At 42.4% G+C, this 16,619-nt stretch overlaps 2 protein-coding genes across 4 annotated transcripts in view; one reads left to right on the top strand and one right to left on the bottom strand.

Moving 5' to 3' along the window:
- Positions 1 to 3,671, top strand: part of Smap1 (small ArfGAP 1) — an 81,852-nt gene extending 78,181 nt beyond the window's left edge. For all 3 annotated transcript variants that reach the window (XM_005086523.2, XM_005086524.3, XM_021223303.2), the window contains 2 exons: positions 730 to 1,037; positions 2,738 to 3,671. In XM_005086523.2, the coding sequence (XP_005086580.2) occupies positions 730 to 1,037; positions 2,738 to 2,872 (443 nt within the window). In that variant the 3' untranslated portion in view covers positions 2,873 to 3,671. The remainder of the gene's footprint in view (positions 1 to 729; positions 1,038 to 2,737) is intronic.
- Positions 146 to 16,619, bottom strand: part of B3gat2 (beta-1,3-glucuronyltransferase 2) — a 91,333-nt gene continuing 74,859 nt past the window's right edge. The window contains exons 3-4 of the mRNA XM_040729138.1: positions 4,226 to 4,374; positions 146 to 4,148 (exon numbers count right to left, since the gene is read on the bottom strand). Of these exons, the coding sequence (XP_040585072.1) occupies positions 4,062 to 4,148; positions 4,226 to 4,374 (236 nt within the window). The 3' untranslated portion in view covers positions 146 to 4,061. The remainder of the gene's footprint in view (positions 4,149 to 4,225; positions 4,375 to 16,619) is intronic.

Here is a 16,619-nt window from a genome sequence, read left to right as displayed (position 1 = left end):
TTGATGTTGAACTCTGCTTCCAGTGAATGACAGTGGTATTATAGATGACATCACTTGAACTGCAATATCAGTTGCATTTTCCTATGGTAGTAGTGGATGCTTCTCTACATGAATGAAATGAATGAAGCATTAGAATTAAACAATGTAGGATTCACAAAACTTTATTCATTTGACAGGTTGTTCACATATCACTTAATATTGTTCTACAAGTTTATAGGACATGAATTTCTTTGAACAATCACTAGAATTTGATTTACATGAACTTTGACTTTGTATACCCTCTATTTGCTCTACAGGCAAACAAATAAGCAAATGTGCAAAACTTAAATGCCTTGTCATTATAGTGAAATAAAAGCATTCAATTCATTCAGTTTTAATCCATCAAGCCCTTTCATCCAAAATAAACTTGTCTCAAAAATAGACTGGAACCGTGTGGCTACCCACCTACTTCCTCATAAAAGGAAATAACCACCTGGTTACCTGCCTGGTTGGTTTGGGAGTGAGCAGGAGCAACATGTACTCTCAGGCTGTGCATTTGCCTTTCACAATAGACAGTACATTTGTCTGTGTTATGGAAATAACAGGCTTTGAAGGTATGGGTTATTTTAAGCTGTCTGCTCGGTGGGTCAGGAAGCTATCTCTTTTCTGTATCTGGAGATGAGTGCAGCCATATTAAAGAGCCTCTTTTTGACCTTTTTTTTTTTTTTAAATTTATGGTTCTTAATACAGGTGTGTTTATGGGACCTACAAATATACCATTTACCTCACAAGCAGCGACTGCATTTCAAGGTTTTCCTTCCATGGGTGTACCAGTGCCTGCGGCTCCCGGTCTTATAGGAAACATGATGGGACAAAATACTAGCATGATGGTGGGCATGCCCATGCCCAATGGGTTTATGGGAAATGCACAGACTGGAGTGATGCAACTTCCTCAGAATGTTGTTGGCCCTCAAGGAGGAATGGTAGGACAGATGGGTGCACCACAGAGTAAGTTTGGCCTGCCACAAGCTCAGCAGCCTCAGTGGAATCTCTCACAGGTAGGACTCATGAACTGTCTACCACCTCAAATCTAAGAAGCCATGCGCATATTCTGAGTAGTTCGCTGTGAAATCTAATGTTTTATAGACGTCATGAGGGTTTATCAGATAGATAAATGACTTTTTACTGTACTGTTTTTAAGAGTATTCTGTAAAGAAACATTAGGATTCTCCTTTTCCCATTTCAGCCTGTAATGTGAAAAATGCCTAATCTACCTGTACTAGCTAGACCTTATCTTTTACAGCATACGAGAGACACCTCCTCCTCATCTACTACCTGCAAGGCTTAGCAGTAGCATTACTCAGCTGCTGGGTGGGGTCATTTAGTCATCCACTTCAGGCTATCTTCACTAGTAAGCCTGGATTCTTGTTGGTTAACTCTTACCAATGAGAAGAAAGCCAGCTTCATATTCTCAAAGCAGTGTTTTATGAGGGATCAAGGCTCTCTCTGTCATATGGTTAGGGCATGAGGAGCACCCATTGGCTGGAGAGTCCCTATGATAGTAAAACCCTACTTACCTCGGGTACTCACTCATAAATTCCATGTCTATCTGGGTTAGTTTTAAGCCGAGGAGTAACATTTCTGTATTAAATGCTGTCCTGACTTTGCTGTAGCTGTGCAGTCAGAGACTTTTGAATTAACGTTCATGTTCACATTGCCTTTCCTGCATCTTAGGGGTCTCCGTTCCTATAAGACCAGTAGTTTTACTTTCAGAACGTTGATTTCTAATGGACATTAGCAAAATCACCAAATGTCTTACAAGTACTTATGAGGTATTTCTTTTTATAAGTGTGGTTTATAGGACTACACGAACCACACTGTGTACACACTGGAAACCTGGACAATTACAAGTGCCAGATGTTAATGACAGCTTTTCTGTGGCCAGGATACTGAGCATTCAGTTAAATTACAGATGAGCCAGTGATGAACCACAGTCCTGTCAGCAAGGCCATGGGAGTGTTTGTGATCTGCTTGCCTCTAGACACATGGAGCTCTGGTGTGGTTACTGTGTTTTACAAAAAGAACACACTTTACACTGCTCATGGGTTTGGAACTGTATTATGGTAAATCCTGCCTCTCCTGCTCCATCATCCTTGGTAGTGAGAGAACCACTGGATTAGCTAAGAGGCTGATAAATGTACTGAACTCTAGCCTGGAAAAAAATACACATCTTTTATTTTATAGCATATAATGAAATTTAATTTTAGCTGTTACAATACAAAACCCAAAACATGCTATATGACCTTTTCAACATTTAGAAAGTATATTAAAGTCATTTAGGATGTTAATAGAGAATTACAGGTTTTTATAAATATTAGAGTAATTTTAGGATGTTTTAATTTCTAAAATTTCTTGGTCCTTGGGGAATCACAGAAAAAAATATCCTGTGTAGTTGAAAGAGAGATGGACGGACTCATACTCAGATACAAATGCAGAGATTACTTTGGTACTTTTTTCAAATATGGTTAATCTTTGGGATAAAAATTTGTATATAGAAAGCGAACTAAGTATGGATTACTTCATAGACACAGGAAAAAATAAGTAACAAAGTTATTAGATTCAGTATAGAGATAACTTGTGTGTGGTCTGCTTTGCCAGCGCTTAACTAATTTTCACATTAATGATGAAATATCTGGCTGTAGCTAGAGAATGAGAGGTAAATAGTCCTCGTAAACTAAGCCTTTTATTTGTTTCACAGATGAATCAGCAAATGGCTGGCATGAGTCTCAGTAGTGCAAACCCGACCACAGGTTTTGGCCAGCCCCCAAGCACAACAGCAGGGTGGTCTGGAAGCTCATCGGGACAGACTCTGAGCACACAGCTGTGGAAGTGAAAAGCCGCAGCAGAGTTTCATCCAGAACCAACACCCGACATTCCTCGCTACAAAGGCATCTGGTTCCCGTTTATTCATGTACATATGTATTTTCTTTTCCCCCATTTGTTCACATTAAGAATTACCTGATTGACCGTGGTGGTCTGTGCTGATTAAATTTGATGTGAAAGCAGGTTGAGAAACCCATCTTCTGTGGAGGGCAGCTTTGCTCATGTTTCCCATGATGTCATAAACCACATTGAGAAGCTGCTCAGTTAACTCGCATAATCGGTTTTATTCTCAAAATTATAGCTCTAATGTTTGCATATAAGGGAAGTAGTTATCATGTTAGTAATACTTCTAACAGTATAAACCCCACCCCCAAATTAGCCAGTAATCCTGTAGGAAGGTACTGTATGATCAAATGTTTAATCATATAAATAGAATGTAAATGTATCACTGAACACTGTTTTCTAGTATATCATTCTTTTATTCATCACTCACTTCACTGTGCTGTTGTTATGATGTGCTTAACAGGGAACGTGATTAGTGAAAGGAGATAAACCTGGATGTTACTGTAAAACCTAATGATTTAAGAATTCAAATTTTTGCTGCCTCTTATAATTTGGACCTCTTCTCATGTACATAGTGCTAATATGAAGACCTTTTTTCTGCACTATATGCACACAGGGTAACTATTACAAAGCCACTTTTAATCCTTGAAGGTATATCCAGGTTTATGACAGTAATTGTGTTTACATTTTATGGTGCCTAGTATTGACAAAATGTTATTTCCCTATATTAAACAGATGAATCCACACACCTTTTTTTATTTGTGGGTTTTATTTCCTACAGTGTACACTGCCACTAACACTTTCCAAATATTTTGTGTTGTGAAACCAAGAGTTGGGACTATTTAGTTGACAAAATATTCATCATCAGGTTCTAAAACCTATTCCATCAGTTATGAGATGGCTTGAGGGAGGGAGGAGCCGTACATGTCACGTAACTTCATTGTACAAAAATCTTTCCAATTACGTTTTAGAGAACACATGCAGAACAAATGAAGACAACACATTTTGTAGCATCCAGCTAGCTCTTTAAACAGATGTCCATCAGCTGACAGGAAAGGCTGAGAAAAGGAACAATACCTGAATGAGCTGCAGCCTAAACTCCAGACTTCCTCTTGTACATCTGCTGGTCTTGGTGTCTACACCTCAATGTTCACTGTGTCCAGGTGGTACTTGGGCTCGTTGGCTAGATTGACTTTCTCTGTCCGAGTGTGCCACACGAGAACCTACGGGGGAGGGGACAGGTTAAGCAGCCGCACTGTCAGCACTTGAGGCCGAGCAGCGTGAGGGAGGTGAATAGTACCTTTGTGCAGTTATTAGCTTTTGGTTCCAGCTCTTCAACTGTCGTTATCTGCTTTAGAAAGTCAGATTCCTGCATCCCTGGCTGAGATCCACGGCGCTTAAACACAGCTTTAGGATTGGACAAGATGACTTGCAGACTCACAGCAAATCCTTTGTATGAAATAAAGAAGAAGAATTATTGGTGTACTTTTTCCCTTTTTAGTTGTGGCCACACCAGAAAGTACAAATAACTTCTATTTGGTTAGATTTTGGTATTCAAACTTGGGTAGGAGCATTGCCTGCATACAATCTCAAAGAAAAATTAGTCACTGATTTTGTACGCTCCGAGGATACCTACCACAATATGAAGTCAAGTCTGTTAATAATAGAAGGGGAGTTTCAAAAGCTACTACCCCAGAGAGGTTGCCATGGCACCACATTTGATGCTCTGCATTATTGTAGCTGAGTAGCTGCAGACAGATGCCTTAACCATGCTTGTAGTATTGGAGTGCTGGTCCAGCCTTCCTGACTGCTTTTGATATCATATGTGCTTTATCATCAAGGTCAGCATTGTTCCAAATGACTTGACATTGAGAAGATTAGTAATAGAGTTACTATTGATCATATAAAAAGCAAGTATTACTTAATTTATAATCATTACTTTCACGCTTTAGACATAAAAGGGAACTTAGAAATCAGTACAGGCAATATGAAGTTTTTGTATTTGAGTGTTGAAAATAAAAAGGATATCACTTAGTGGTGGAGCACTGGCCTCGCATGTATTGAGTTTAAGTTCAGCACTGCAAAGACAAGCATACACTCCCTCCAGTGGTCTATATGATGGAGCTGTTGCTGTTTAACCTGCTGTAATCTGTTCCTAAAGCGCTCCACAGCCGGCTCCACACGTGACTGTTTTTCAAATATGAAGCCTGAGCCTTTGGTCCTGACAAGGTGACACTAAATTCAGGACCTCCAGGAGCAGATGGGTTGAGAGCCAACCCCCAGGAACTTCTCCGTAGGAGCTTTGTGTCCTCTTCTTAGCATAGATTTCTGCTGCTTTTTGGAGAAATGTAACAGCATCAGACAGCAATAGAAGAGCTGCGAGAAGACCACATCATCACTCCCGTCACCTCCAGATGCCCTGGACCCTGCCGCCTCTTGGAAACAGGTAACACTTAGCTCAGCACAAACAGGATGTGGTCTAGGAAGTGCTGAGTGAAACAATTAAAACAAAAACCCAACAGAGCCCATAAAATGGCCTTCAGACCCCAGTGTCCTCCACCAGTGCTCTATGCAAGCATCCCAGTAAGCAACACTCAACTTGGAATAACCAGCCTTTTGGTTTTTCTAGGTCCTTGCATTTGGGACACTGGCCAAGTCACTTCACCTTTGTTAACTCTATAATGTCCCCATTTTTTAAATCTCCAGTGGATTATGAAAACTCAACATTGGTATATATTGTAGGGTAATAGAAAGATTCTGTTGACATAGCACTGTCCCGAAGACTGCAATATGCAAAGACATGCCATTGTATAAACAGTTCCAAGGGTTGGGTAGTAGCTACTATTCACAGCTGCAAAAATCCTAGTAGACAGGTAAAGGGCTTGTGAAAGTTCTGGGGGGCAGAGCCAGGCCATATGCATGCCATGTGACTGATACGAGATCTGAAGTCTTCATCAGACACAGCTAGGTAAGCACAAGACTTCAGCAACACAACCAAAACCTGAACTTAATAAACTGCCTTTTCTTATGAGACCCGATCAGATTAATGTTGATGATTTGCTTTCTTTCATGTGCTTCATCATTTATTTAAATGGAAGTCTGTCCTCAGTCATACTGGCACTTCTGCCATAGTCTTTGCGTGGCTTCAAGGCACTGATTTTTATATCCCTACATTCATACGCACACACAATGATCCAAATTATGCATAAATCTGAAAATATGAAACCATTTACACCCACTTTCCTTCATTGTCCTTTAAGATGTTAAGCTCATCATCTGAAAGATCCGAATTAGATGAGTATTTTCTCCATTTCCCTGGTTCAGGAATGTCTATCTCACAGTAATGTGGAGCTACATAAAACGAAGCACAGACCACAGCCACCCTGAAGCTGGGTGCCCTCTTGTTCTCACTGGAGAACGGTACTCACCTGGACAGCAGTGCTCTCAAAGACCTTAGGAAGCGACTTATTCTGGGAGCAAAACAACCTACTTTGTAACAAAAGGGACTGGAGGAGGGAGGACATAATCCAGATGTTCCTCTTTCATTTACCTTAGCTGGCTCTGCCCATTCTCTGCTCAGGAAGCAGGTCACAGCCAGCAAGCAGGCATCAAAAGGTAAGTAGGCCAAACTGGGCTGCTCTGGGGGAAATCATGGATGAGATGCCATGGAGAGCTAAAGCGGTCTCCCTTGGAAACAGGCAGAAGTTTTAGCTCCTAACCATTGATTTTTAATCGGCTATGGGTGGCTTGTGTTTTCTTCAGTTTTGCAAGTATTTGTGCCTCAAGCATTATATCTTCAGTGACTGGTTTCGCTTTAAAGATACTGCTGTGTCTTTTAAGGTATTAGGATCCAGACAAAAACCATAGGAGTAGGATTTTCTGCCTGGTCGGTTACAGAAAAATGTGCTATGCCAATGAAAAGTGTCTGTTGACATTAACAGTGGGGAGGGAGAACATATTCCCTAATAGGCAGATGGGAGGGCTTGTCTCAATATACTACATACTTACTGAATGCCGACTGGAAACAAGGTGGAATGTTAGTATCCAACAATCTATTCAATTTCTAGACAAGAGAAAACCACAGGGGAATTGGAGAAGAGATAGTTATTTGGCTAAGAGCATTTACTGCTCTTTCAGAGGGCAGCACTCATGTGGTATCTCACAATCATCTAAGTCCAGTGTCAAGGCTCCAACACCCTCCAATTTCTGTGGGCACCAGGCATGCACATACATACATGCAGGCAAAACACTTTTACTTGTAAAAGCCAAAGGATTACATAAACAAGAAGTGTTCAGACAGTGGGAATGAAACATGCTAGAGCTCTCCAAGAATAGATAAATGTCAGTCCTAAAATGGCCACAACTACTCTGAGGCCACGCCACAAGCAAGGAACCCTCCAAACTATAGTTTCCTTTAGTTGACAACTGAGAGCTTGAGGAAGCCAGCCGCAGCAAGAATTTGCAGAGCAAAAAGCTATGCTGGTGAGTAGAGGCTCTCAAGTCTTTAATGTGATCAGCTAATGCCTGCAGAAGTTCCCAGTCCAAGTAAAGAACTAGAATGGATGAGGTGAATCACTTAGCTGGGGAGCACTGCCATTCTCACCAGCAAGATCACAGCAATGTAGTAGCATCTTGTTTCATGAGTGGACGTGCGCATTGGGACAAGATAGGTTCATTTATGTAGCTTGAGTATCTACATCGGCACAGCAACCTAACAGGAACTGCAGCACCTGTGTGAACATGGCAGATGGCTGGCTGGTGAGGGGTCAGATTAGCTCTGACAGCTAAGATGCTCCTGCCTAAGTTTAAAAACAAGTCTTGAAAAGATAAAAGTGCCTCCAAATAACTTGGTCATGTCCCAGTACAAAGCTCAAAAAATATTTGCACATTTATAATGCAGCAGATATTATGTTTGTGTGTTCATGTTACAAATACATACATTATCAATCATTACATATCAATCATTACCCAACAATTTAAAATTCAAAATGTCTCAGCACCAAAAATGCATGATGTACAGAGAAACAGGAAAATAAAATGGCATAACAAAGAAAAAGAAATCCATAAAAGATATAGATGATAGAATTATAGAGTATAATGAATATACTCATTAGATTATAAATGTTCCATATTAAAGAAGACTGAAGAGATGCGAGCATGCTAAGAGATAAGAAAGAGACAAGGAAAAATACAAGAAGATAAATTATCTTGGGTAGATTAACACAAGACATTAAAAAAATAAGACATCAGTAACGAACAAGTAATAATGAAACTACTAAAATGAAATAAGACGTGTTAGAAAGTTGGAATTAAACATGAGAGGAAGACAAATATATGAAGAAATTATGTCTAAAAATTTCCAGCCTTTATTCAGTGAAGAGAAAAGCCTGAACAACCCTGTCAGCCAACATAACCTAAACGAAGATCACACTAACCATAATAACATGTTATACAGTCTTCACACGATTGGAATGTTATCAGCCAAAGCATAGTAGAAGACATAAACCACTTCCTCAAAACTTAAAACAATTCAAATTACACAAAGTATGCTACCTCTAATGTAGGATTCAAAAGACTCAATAGCAAAAATTAAATAAGTTTCAAATATTTGGAAACTATGAGTAAATTACAGGTCAAATCAAGGGAAGTGAGAAAGTGATTAGCTGAATGCAAGTGAAAAAGACATGGAAGTCTGAGTCTAATATAGTATTTGGAAAATTACAGCAGTGTGTGTGTGTGTCTGCATGTGTGTCTGTGTGGGGAGTAGAACTGTGTGTACAGTGTATAGAGGCCAGAGTCAAAAGTGGGTACTTTCTTCTCTCACTCTCGACTTTATTTGGGGGACAGGGTCTCTCACTAAACGCAGAGCTGACCAACTAGCTAAACCGGCTGGCCAGCAAGCCCATCAGATCCTCTCCTTTAACCCCCATCCATGCTGGACTTACAGGCATGTGCCATCACGCCCAGCTGTTTACATGGGTGCTAAGGATCTGAACTCCAGCTCTCATGCCTGTGTAGCAAGCACATAACTCATTGTTCCATCTCCCCAAATCAGGTTTTTTTTGTTGTTGTTGTTTTGGTTTGGTTTTTGGTTTTTATGAGACAGGGTTTCCCTGTATTGTTTCGGAGGCTATTGGTCCAGCCCGGCCTCGAACTCAGAGATCTGCCTGCCTCTGCCTCCTGAGTGCTGGGATTAAAGACGTGCGCCACCACCGCCCGGCTCAGTTTTTTTTTTTAATACAAGATGTCACTATGTTGTCCAGCTGCTCCAGTAGACTAGTCTGAGACCTCCTGCCTTAGCCTTCTAAGTAGCTGAGTCTATGTAGAACATTACACCAAGCATGTCAAAAATAAGTTTAAAAAATACTTAAACGCTAAACTAGAAAGATGAGGTTCCCACTTTTATACACTAGAAAACAAACAAAACCAAGTAGTAAAGTACTGTTAAGTGTAAGAGAGAAGTCACTGAGTGGAAACAGGAAAGGAATAGCGAATGTACAGTAAGGTCTGCTTCTTAGGAAGATGAAGAAAGTTGACTGGTGGTGGGAATGAGGCATGTCTCCCATGGACTCTGGTATTTGAACTCTTGGTCCCCAGTGGCACTGCTTGGGAAGGATTGGGAGATGAGCCCTTGCTGGAGGAAGTATGTCACTAGGGCAGGCTTTTCAGAGTGCACAGCCTCACCCTACTTGTGTAATTTTCCTGACTTTGAAAACGTGAGATCTCAGCTTCCTGCTCCTGCCACCCACCCTGCTGCTTGCTGCTGCGCCTGCCCACCACAATGGACTCTTGTTCCTCTGGAATTGGAAGACCAAATACACTCTTCTGTAAGTGGCTTCTCACCACAATGCTTTATCACAGTAACAGAACGTAATTAATACACTGATAAACAAACCTCCCATACCTTCTTGATAAGAAGATGCAAACCAGCAATACTGAGAGAACAAGTTCTAGAACATGAATAACAAAAAGTATTAATTTATCACAGAGATTTGGACACCTCAGATTAGAATAGACAAATAGAGAACAAGAGTTCACAGTTAAGCCCTCTTGCAATACTACTTTATAAGGCCAAAGATCCTCACTGGTATATACTAGCAGTCATTTAAAAAACAAATGATAGAGGTTCTATACTAATTTTTATTATTAATAGGAAGGAATTCTTTGAAAATTATCCTGAAGACCAGCCTTGCATTGATACCCAATACTATGCAAATCATTCCAAGAAAACTGCAAACAAAGCTCATACAGAAAGGCAGAAAATCCCCCATTTCTTCACATTCACTCCAGCCTTCAAAAGGGCAATAAGCCATAACCACATATGCTAAGATCACAGGTCATATTCTCAGCTTTATAATTCACTATTAGAAAATATAAAATGAAAAGCTGTCTTGATAGATGGTCAATGCTCATTTGACTAAATTCAGTATCTTTATGACTAAAGGGAGGATGTTGGCTCTCATTGAACCAATAATGAAAGTGAACCTTCTCATTCTGATAAAGGGCATCCAGGGAAGGGAAGGGAAGGGGAAAGGGAAAGGGAAAAAGGGAAAGGGAAAAAGGGAAAGGGAAAAAGGGAAAGGGAAAGGGAAAGGGAAGGGAGGCAAAGGGAAAGGAAGAGGGAAGGGAATGGGAGGGAAGGGAGGCAAAGGGAAAGGAAGAGGGAAGGGAAGGGGAGGGAAGAGGAGAGAAGGGAAAAATAAAGAAGAGATGAAAACTATTACTGACATTTTACTTCCTGATGGAAAGACTGACTCAGACTCTTGTAGGTTGGAATGGGACACATATAGCCACTCATTTTTTCCCTCTATATGTTTTTATTTAAATTAGAAACATGAATGCTTCACATGTCAGTCCCAGCTCCCTCTCCCACCCCTCCTCCCTTGTCCCTCCACCAGCCTCCCCAACCTCCCACCCCACATCATTCCCCAGGGAGGGTGAGGCCCTCCTTGGGGGAAATCTCCAGAGTCTGTCATTTCATCCAGGGCAGGACATAGGCCCTTCCCCATGTGTCCAGGCTGAGAGAGCATCCCTCTATGTGGAATGGACTCCCAAAGTTCATTCATACGTCATATAGCCACTCATTTTTTTCAGCAATGCAGTGGAGAACAAGACCGCCCCCCCCATTTTTTTAAACAAAAAAGGTCACACAGATGCGGACAAAGCACATAGTACAAAAAGAAGCAAGACTGCTCTTTCTCCCCTGGTCTGTAGCATCAACAGCAGTCACCAGTGTCTCCTGCTGAACAGCCCCCGCCTTGGTCTCACCTCCACATACCTGACCTGCAAGCGCACTCTCTTCTCTCACTAGGCATATCCACTAACCTCATAGGTCTTCTGCAGACCAAACTCACTCCTGCTTCCTGCAGCATGGTTTCTGGCAGCAAGGCCTTTATAATCTGATCACAAGAACTAACCACCTTCTGAGTCACTAACCAGTGGTACTGGACTCTTGACATACTCTTTAAAAATTTATTTCATGTGCATAAGTGTTTTTCCTGAATGTGCCATTGGATCCCCTGGAACTGGAGTTACAGATGGTTGTGAGTTCTGTGGGTACTGGGAATTGAGCCTGGGTCTTCTGGAAGAGCTTAACTGTTCTTAACTACCACCAAGCCATCTCTCTAGCCCCTAGGCCCTTTCAATGCTGTTCATAGAAATTGATTTTAAAAATCTCTCTGTCCACTTAGAAAAATAATTACAATTCTGAAACATACACACACACACACACTAGTCATTGAACTTGTTGGAAAAAGGAATATTGCATGTGTTAATTTTAATACTTCTGATTTTAAAAAGTACATGCACGCATACACGCGCGCGTGCACACACACACATGTATAAGTCATACACTTACGCACATGGCCATTAAAACAGTGTCTTAGCCATTGTTCTATTGCTATGAAGAGACACCATGACAAGGCAATTTTGAGAAAAGAAACCATTTCATTGTAGGCTTGCTTCCAGTTTCAGTAGTTAGTCTACTATCATCATGGCAGGAAGCATGGTGGCATGCAGGCAGATATGAAGGTGGAGAAATATCCAAGAGTTCTACACCCTGATCCATGGGGGTGGGAGGAGAGACTGGGCTTGGCATGTCCTTTTGAGATCTCATAGCCCACTCCCAGTGACACTTACTCCAACAAGGCCAAGACTCCTAATCCTTCTAATCCTTTCAAATAGTGCCATCCCAATAAACATTCATACATATGAACCTATGGGGGCCATTCCCATTCAAACTGCTACAGATGGTATGCTTAGGCTTTCCCAACTTTGGGCACCAATCTTTAAAAGAAATATTCTTTGTCATTGGCTTCTGTAGCAAAATCATTTGACCTATATAAATGTAAGAATGTATTTCTTGGTTGCCAGTTTTATTTCATTAATCTATATACTTAACATATGCTAATACCTGTGTGGTGTGTGTATGTGTATGTATGTAGGTGCACATGTATATGTGGGTGCATATGTATGTGTACATGTGCCAGTGGAGGTCAGAGGTCAATCTCAGGTGTTGCTCTTCAGAGCTGCCATCTTGTTTTCTAAGGCAAGGTCTTCCGGGTTGGGAGGACCTGGAGCTTGCTGATTATACCAGACTGGCTTGAAAGCAAGTACCAGAGATCATTTGTTTCCACCTACCCAGCCCTGAGGCTGCAAAGTGAATGCCACCTTGCTTACACAGTTGACATGGTACTGAAGGTCAACCTCAAGTCCTGTTTTTATGAGGCAAGTACTTTATGGACTGAGCCACCTCTCCAGTCCCTAGAACCTGCAGGTAGAGGCCCCTTTGGGGTTTGAAAGGCCCTTTCCCAAGGGCCACATATCAGATATCCTACATATCATATATTATGATTCATAACAGTAGCAAAATTATAATTATGAAGTAGCAAATAATTTTATGGCTGAGGGTCACCACAACATAAGGAAATGTATTAAAGGGTTGCAGCATTAGGAAGGTTGAGAACCACTGCCCTAGAGTGTGTTTATTACTAAAGACACAACATCCATTTTCAAGTTGGGATGGGTAACTCTGATAGCTTTGCACAGCAACCTCCCCTCACCAGACAAGACCTCTTGTTTTTTCCTGGATGGCTCTCAATATCTACAAAAAGCACAAGCACGATTTTGACCAATTATTCTGCAGGTATGGTTGGTGTGAAGACTATCATAAGCTTCTCTGTATTAGGTCTTCTAATCCATTAACACGAAGTTGTTCCATTCAGTTCTTTAGTTTCATTAATTTTACTTTCCATTGTACTTCATTTTAATATATTATCCCTAACATAATTGTGAATTACAGCATCTTTCAACTTTTAATTTCTTTGGGTCAATTCATTCATTCCAGAACACCTTCACAGGCATGGTGGCACATACCCATAATCTCAGCACTTGTGGAGATAGGAAGACCAGGAGTTCGAGGCTACCCTTGGCTCTTCAAAACAAAGAGCCCTTATGAGTATATTGCTTGCTTGTTTTAGCGGTGATGGTGATGGCGATGGCTATGGAGATGGCTATGGTGATGGTGATACTGTGTAAAGACACAGTCCTAACCCTCTGGGAACACCTAGTCCTCCTAGGGAAACTGAGATGAATAGGACCAGATCCTCAACGTTGCTGAAGATGTCCGTGCAAACCAGAACGAGGAGATGATGCAAGGGTCTGACAGCAGTGAGGGAGGACTCAGAGATGGAAAGCTGAGATGTGGGTCTGGATACAGTTGACGTCTTCATCACCTACACAGGGGAAGAAGGGCAGCATGATGCCAAGCACTAGGCTGGGTAACCGTGATGGCTGACAAGGCTTTGTCCACCTACGGCAGACTGCCATTCCTAAGACCTTTCTTGCTCTACGACAGGTACTAATGACTAGGTTGCTCATTAGTCAGTTTTAGGGAAATCCCTATGGCCGCGACACAGAGACAGCAGGCAGTGCAGAGCTAGGTGTGTGGCAGCTACACCTGGTGGGCTGGGGAAAAGAGGTAGATGGGAGCTCACTAACTGGGGTGTTTAACATAGACAGCATGGACAGTAATAAAGATATGGCTGTTGGAATTATGCCCTGCAGGCAATGAACAGTGTACACCAGAGACCTAGGCGGCCTCACTAGAAAAAGGAGCAGAATAGACGGAGCTGACCCCTACATCCAGGCAGGTCTAGGGCTCCGCCTGGATATTCCCACAGACCTTCTTGTCACTTGTCCCCAGTCGGGCATCTAAGCCAACTTGCATTTTGCTTTGTGAAAATGTTTTTCTCATCCTCTCTTTAAGGTCCCCAACAGCCTCAGAGCTAAAATCCCACAGCTCAAACCCTCCTTTATCTTAGCCTGGAAGAGCTTGAAGACTTGTAGTCAAACGAGGTTTGACATGGATGCCAGGAGCCTCCTCAAGGCATTTGTACCTAAGAATATCTCCATTTCTCCATTTGTACCTCAGCCTCAAACAACCCCTCGTACTGCGGACTCTGATTAATGTGGACTGAGTAGAGAGATTCCCTCCTGGGAACGAGGAGGCAATACCCACGACACAGCATGGGCAGACATTCTCCATCCTGACCTTCTAAGAACGTCTGAGGCCTTTGTGTCCCACGGTCTTCTCCAGACTAGCTGAGGCAGAGTTCAGGATGCCAACTTGAGGCTTTGTCCCCTTCGTCATCACCAGCTCCTCTCTCCCTCTTCATCAGTATTAGCATCCAGTTTGCTATTTACTAGCTCCTAGCATGCATTTTGAACTGTGAGTGTGTATATGTGGTGTGTCCACATGGAGGTAGGGTTCATGCACGTCTGCACAGATAGAAGTCAGAGCATGGGTCTCTCTCTCTCTCTCTCTCTCTCTCTCTCTCTCTCTCTCTCTCTCTCTCTCTCTCTCTCTCTCTCTCTCTCTCTCTCTCTCTCTCTCTCCTTCGAGACAGGGTCTCTCACTATCCCGGAGCTAGGATGGTGACCTAGTAACCCTTTTTTTTTATAAGAACAAAGGTTCTGGGCCCGAGAGATGGCTCAGTGCTTCTGAGCAGGCACTGCTGGTGCAGGGGTCTCGTTTGCTTTCTAGCACCCGCAGAACCGCAGCTCACCAGTTCCCCAGTCCCCATGGCATCCAATGCCTCTGGTCTCCACGGGGCAGCTGCTCTCATGTGCACATCCCCACACACAGATACACAGACACATTCATGATTTAAAATAATCTTTGGGAAAAAATGATTTTGCTGCTGTGCTTGACCTTGGAGCAATTCAGCCTCTTCACATTTATTCTGCTTATGTCTTGATTGATCTTAATCTTATGATAAAACATCCCCTTCTCATGACTTTGGCTCTCTTTCCATTTTGTTCCTTGCTCGAATACAAAAACACGTCTTTTAGTTACATTATTAAATCCTTACTATATTTTTAAATGTTTAAGGCACATAGAGTTGACATTTCTTTCTTATCACAAATGTAATCATCTAATCTATAATCAGATCTACACTCCCCCTCTGAGGGCTCTCACATATGGAGGTTTACCCCACCTTCTGCTCTCCCACGACAGGTGTTATTACTTAAACGTGCTCAAGTTTTCATCTAAAACTTCATCCTCACACCATTTCTCTTTCTGGATTCTGACTGTTAGCCTTTTACAGCTCTGATGGAAATGCCGAGAGAATCCATGTAAAGAGGGATTTTCCTTGGCTTGTGATTGCAGAAGGCTTTGCTCGCGCTTGCTCGGCCCCACGGCTTTGGGGCCGAGACTGAACATTGTGGCAGCGAATGTGTAGCAGTGGCAAAAGTGGTTTCCTTGCAGAGTAAAGAAGAGGGGACCACGGAGCAGACAGTCCTTAAGCTTCATGCCCAGGGACCCTCTCCCTTTGGCGAGATCCCACACTCTCGTCTTCCTGGCTCCCAACCGTCATCATGCTATGAATCCAGCCACAGATTAACACACTGCTGAGGTCAAGTCCTTACGACCCAGTCAGTTCCCTAAAGCCCAGCAGCTGGCGGGCGAGCTATGTTCGGCACATGGCCTTCAGGACATGCTCGATCCCAACCAAGTGCTTTAAACTTTAATGCCATGATAGACATTATTCAGTCAAAATGGGAAGGGCCACTGGTCTCATTGCTCACTCCTTTTCTGGTTTAACTATCCCCCCTCCCTGTTTTTAGTTCTTCTGACTTTGGCTACTGTATTTTTGCTAATTTTGTTTGAGAAAGTGATAGTTCACTGGATAAAAATGTCTAGGGTACCCCTTACAATTCTGGACATCTTTCCCATCAACATGCATCACTTATACAAGTGTTCAGAAATCTGACACCAGTCTCCTGCCCACCCCCCACCTCCCAGCACAGAAGCAGGGCAGGGCTCCCCCAATTAAACTCTGGATTTTGGGCTCCTTCCTTCCTTCCTTCCTTCCTTCCTTCCTTCCTTCCTTCCTTCCTTCTCCTTTCCCTCTCTCTCCCTCCCTCTCTCCCTCTCTCTCCCTCCCTCTCTCTCCTTCCCTCTCTCCCTCTCTTTCCCTCCCTCTCTCTCTCTCTCAACACAATAGTTCTAAACCCAGGGTCTGTTTATTTACTCATGGAGCAAAAGTACACATACCAGGTAAAGTGCAGGAGAGGGAGAGAGGAGTGATTAGGGTTGGTCATGACTAATCAGACATCATGATAATCACACACGATGAGAACACAGTTGTTCTCACATGGTGCTAGTGAGGAAAACTATGGTGGCTGGTGGG

Source organism: Mesocricetus auratus, unplaced genomic scaffold (genome assembly GCF_017639785.1).
Source record: "Mesocricetus auratus isolate SY011 unplaced genomic scaffold, BCM_Maur_2.0 Super-Scaffold_100021, whole genome shotgun sequence".
NCBI classification, from domain to species: Eukaryota; Metazoa; Chordata; class Mammalia; order Rodentia; family Cricetidae; genus Mesocricetus; species Mesocricetus auratus.
The sequence above is the reverse complement of the archived record's forward strand: the minus strand, read 5'-3'. Positions and strand labels throughout refer to the sequence as shown.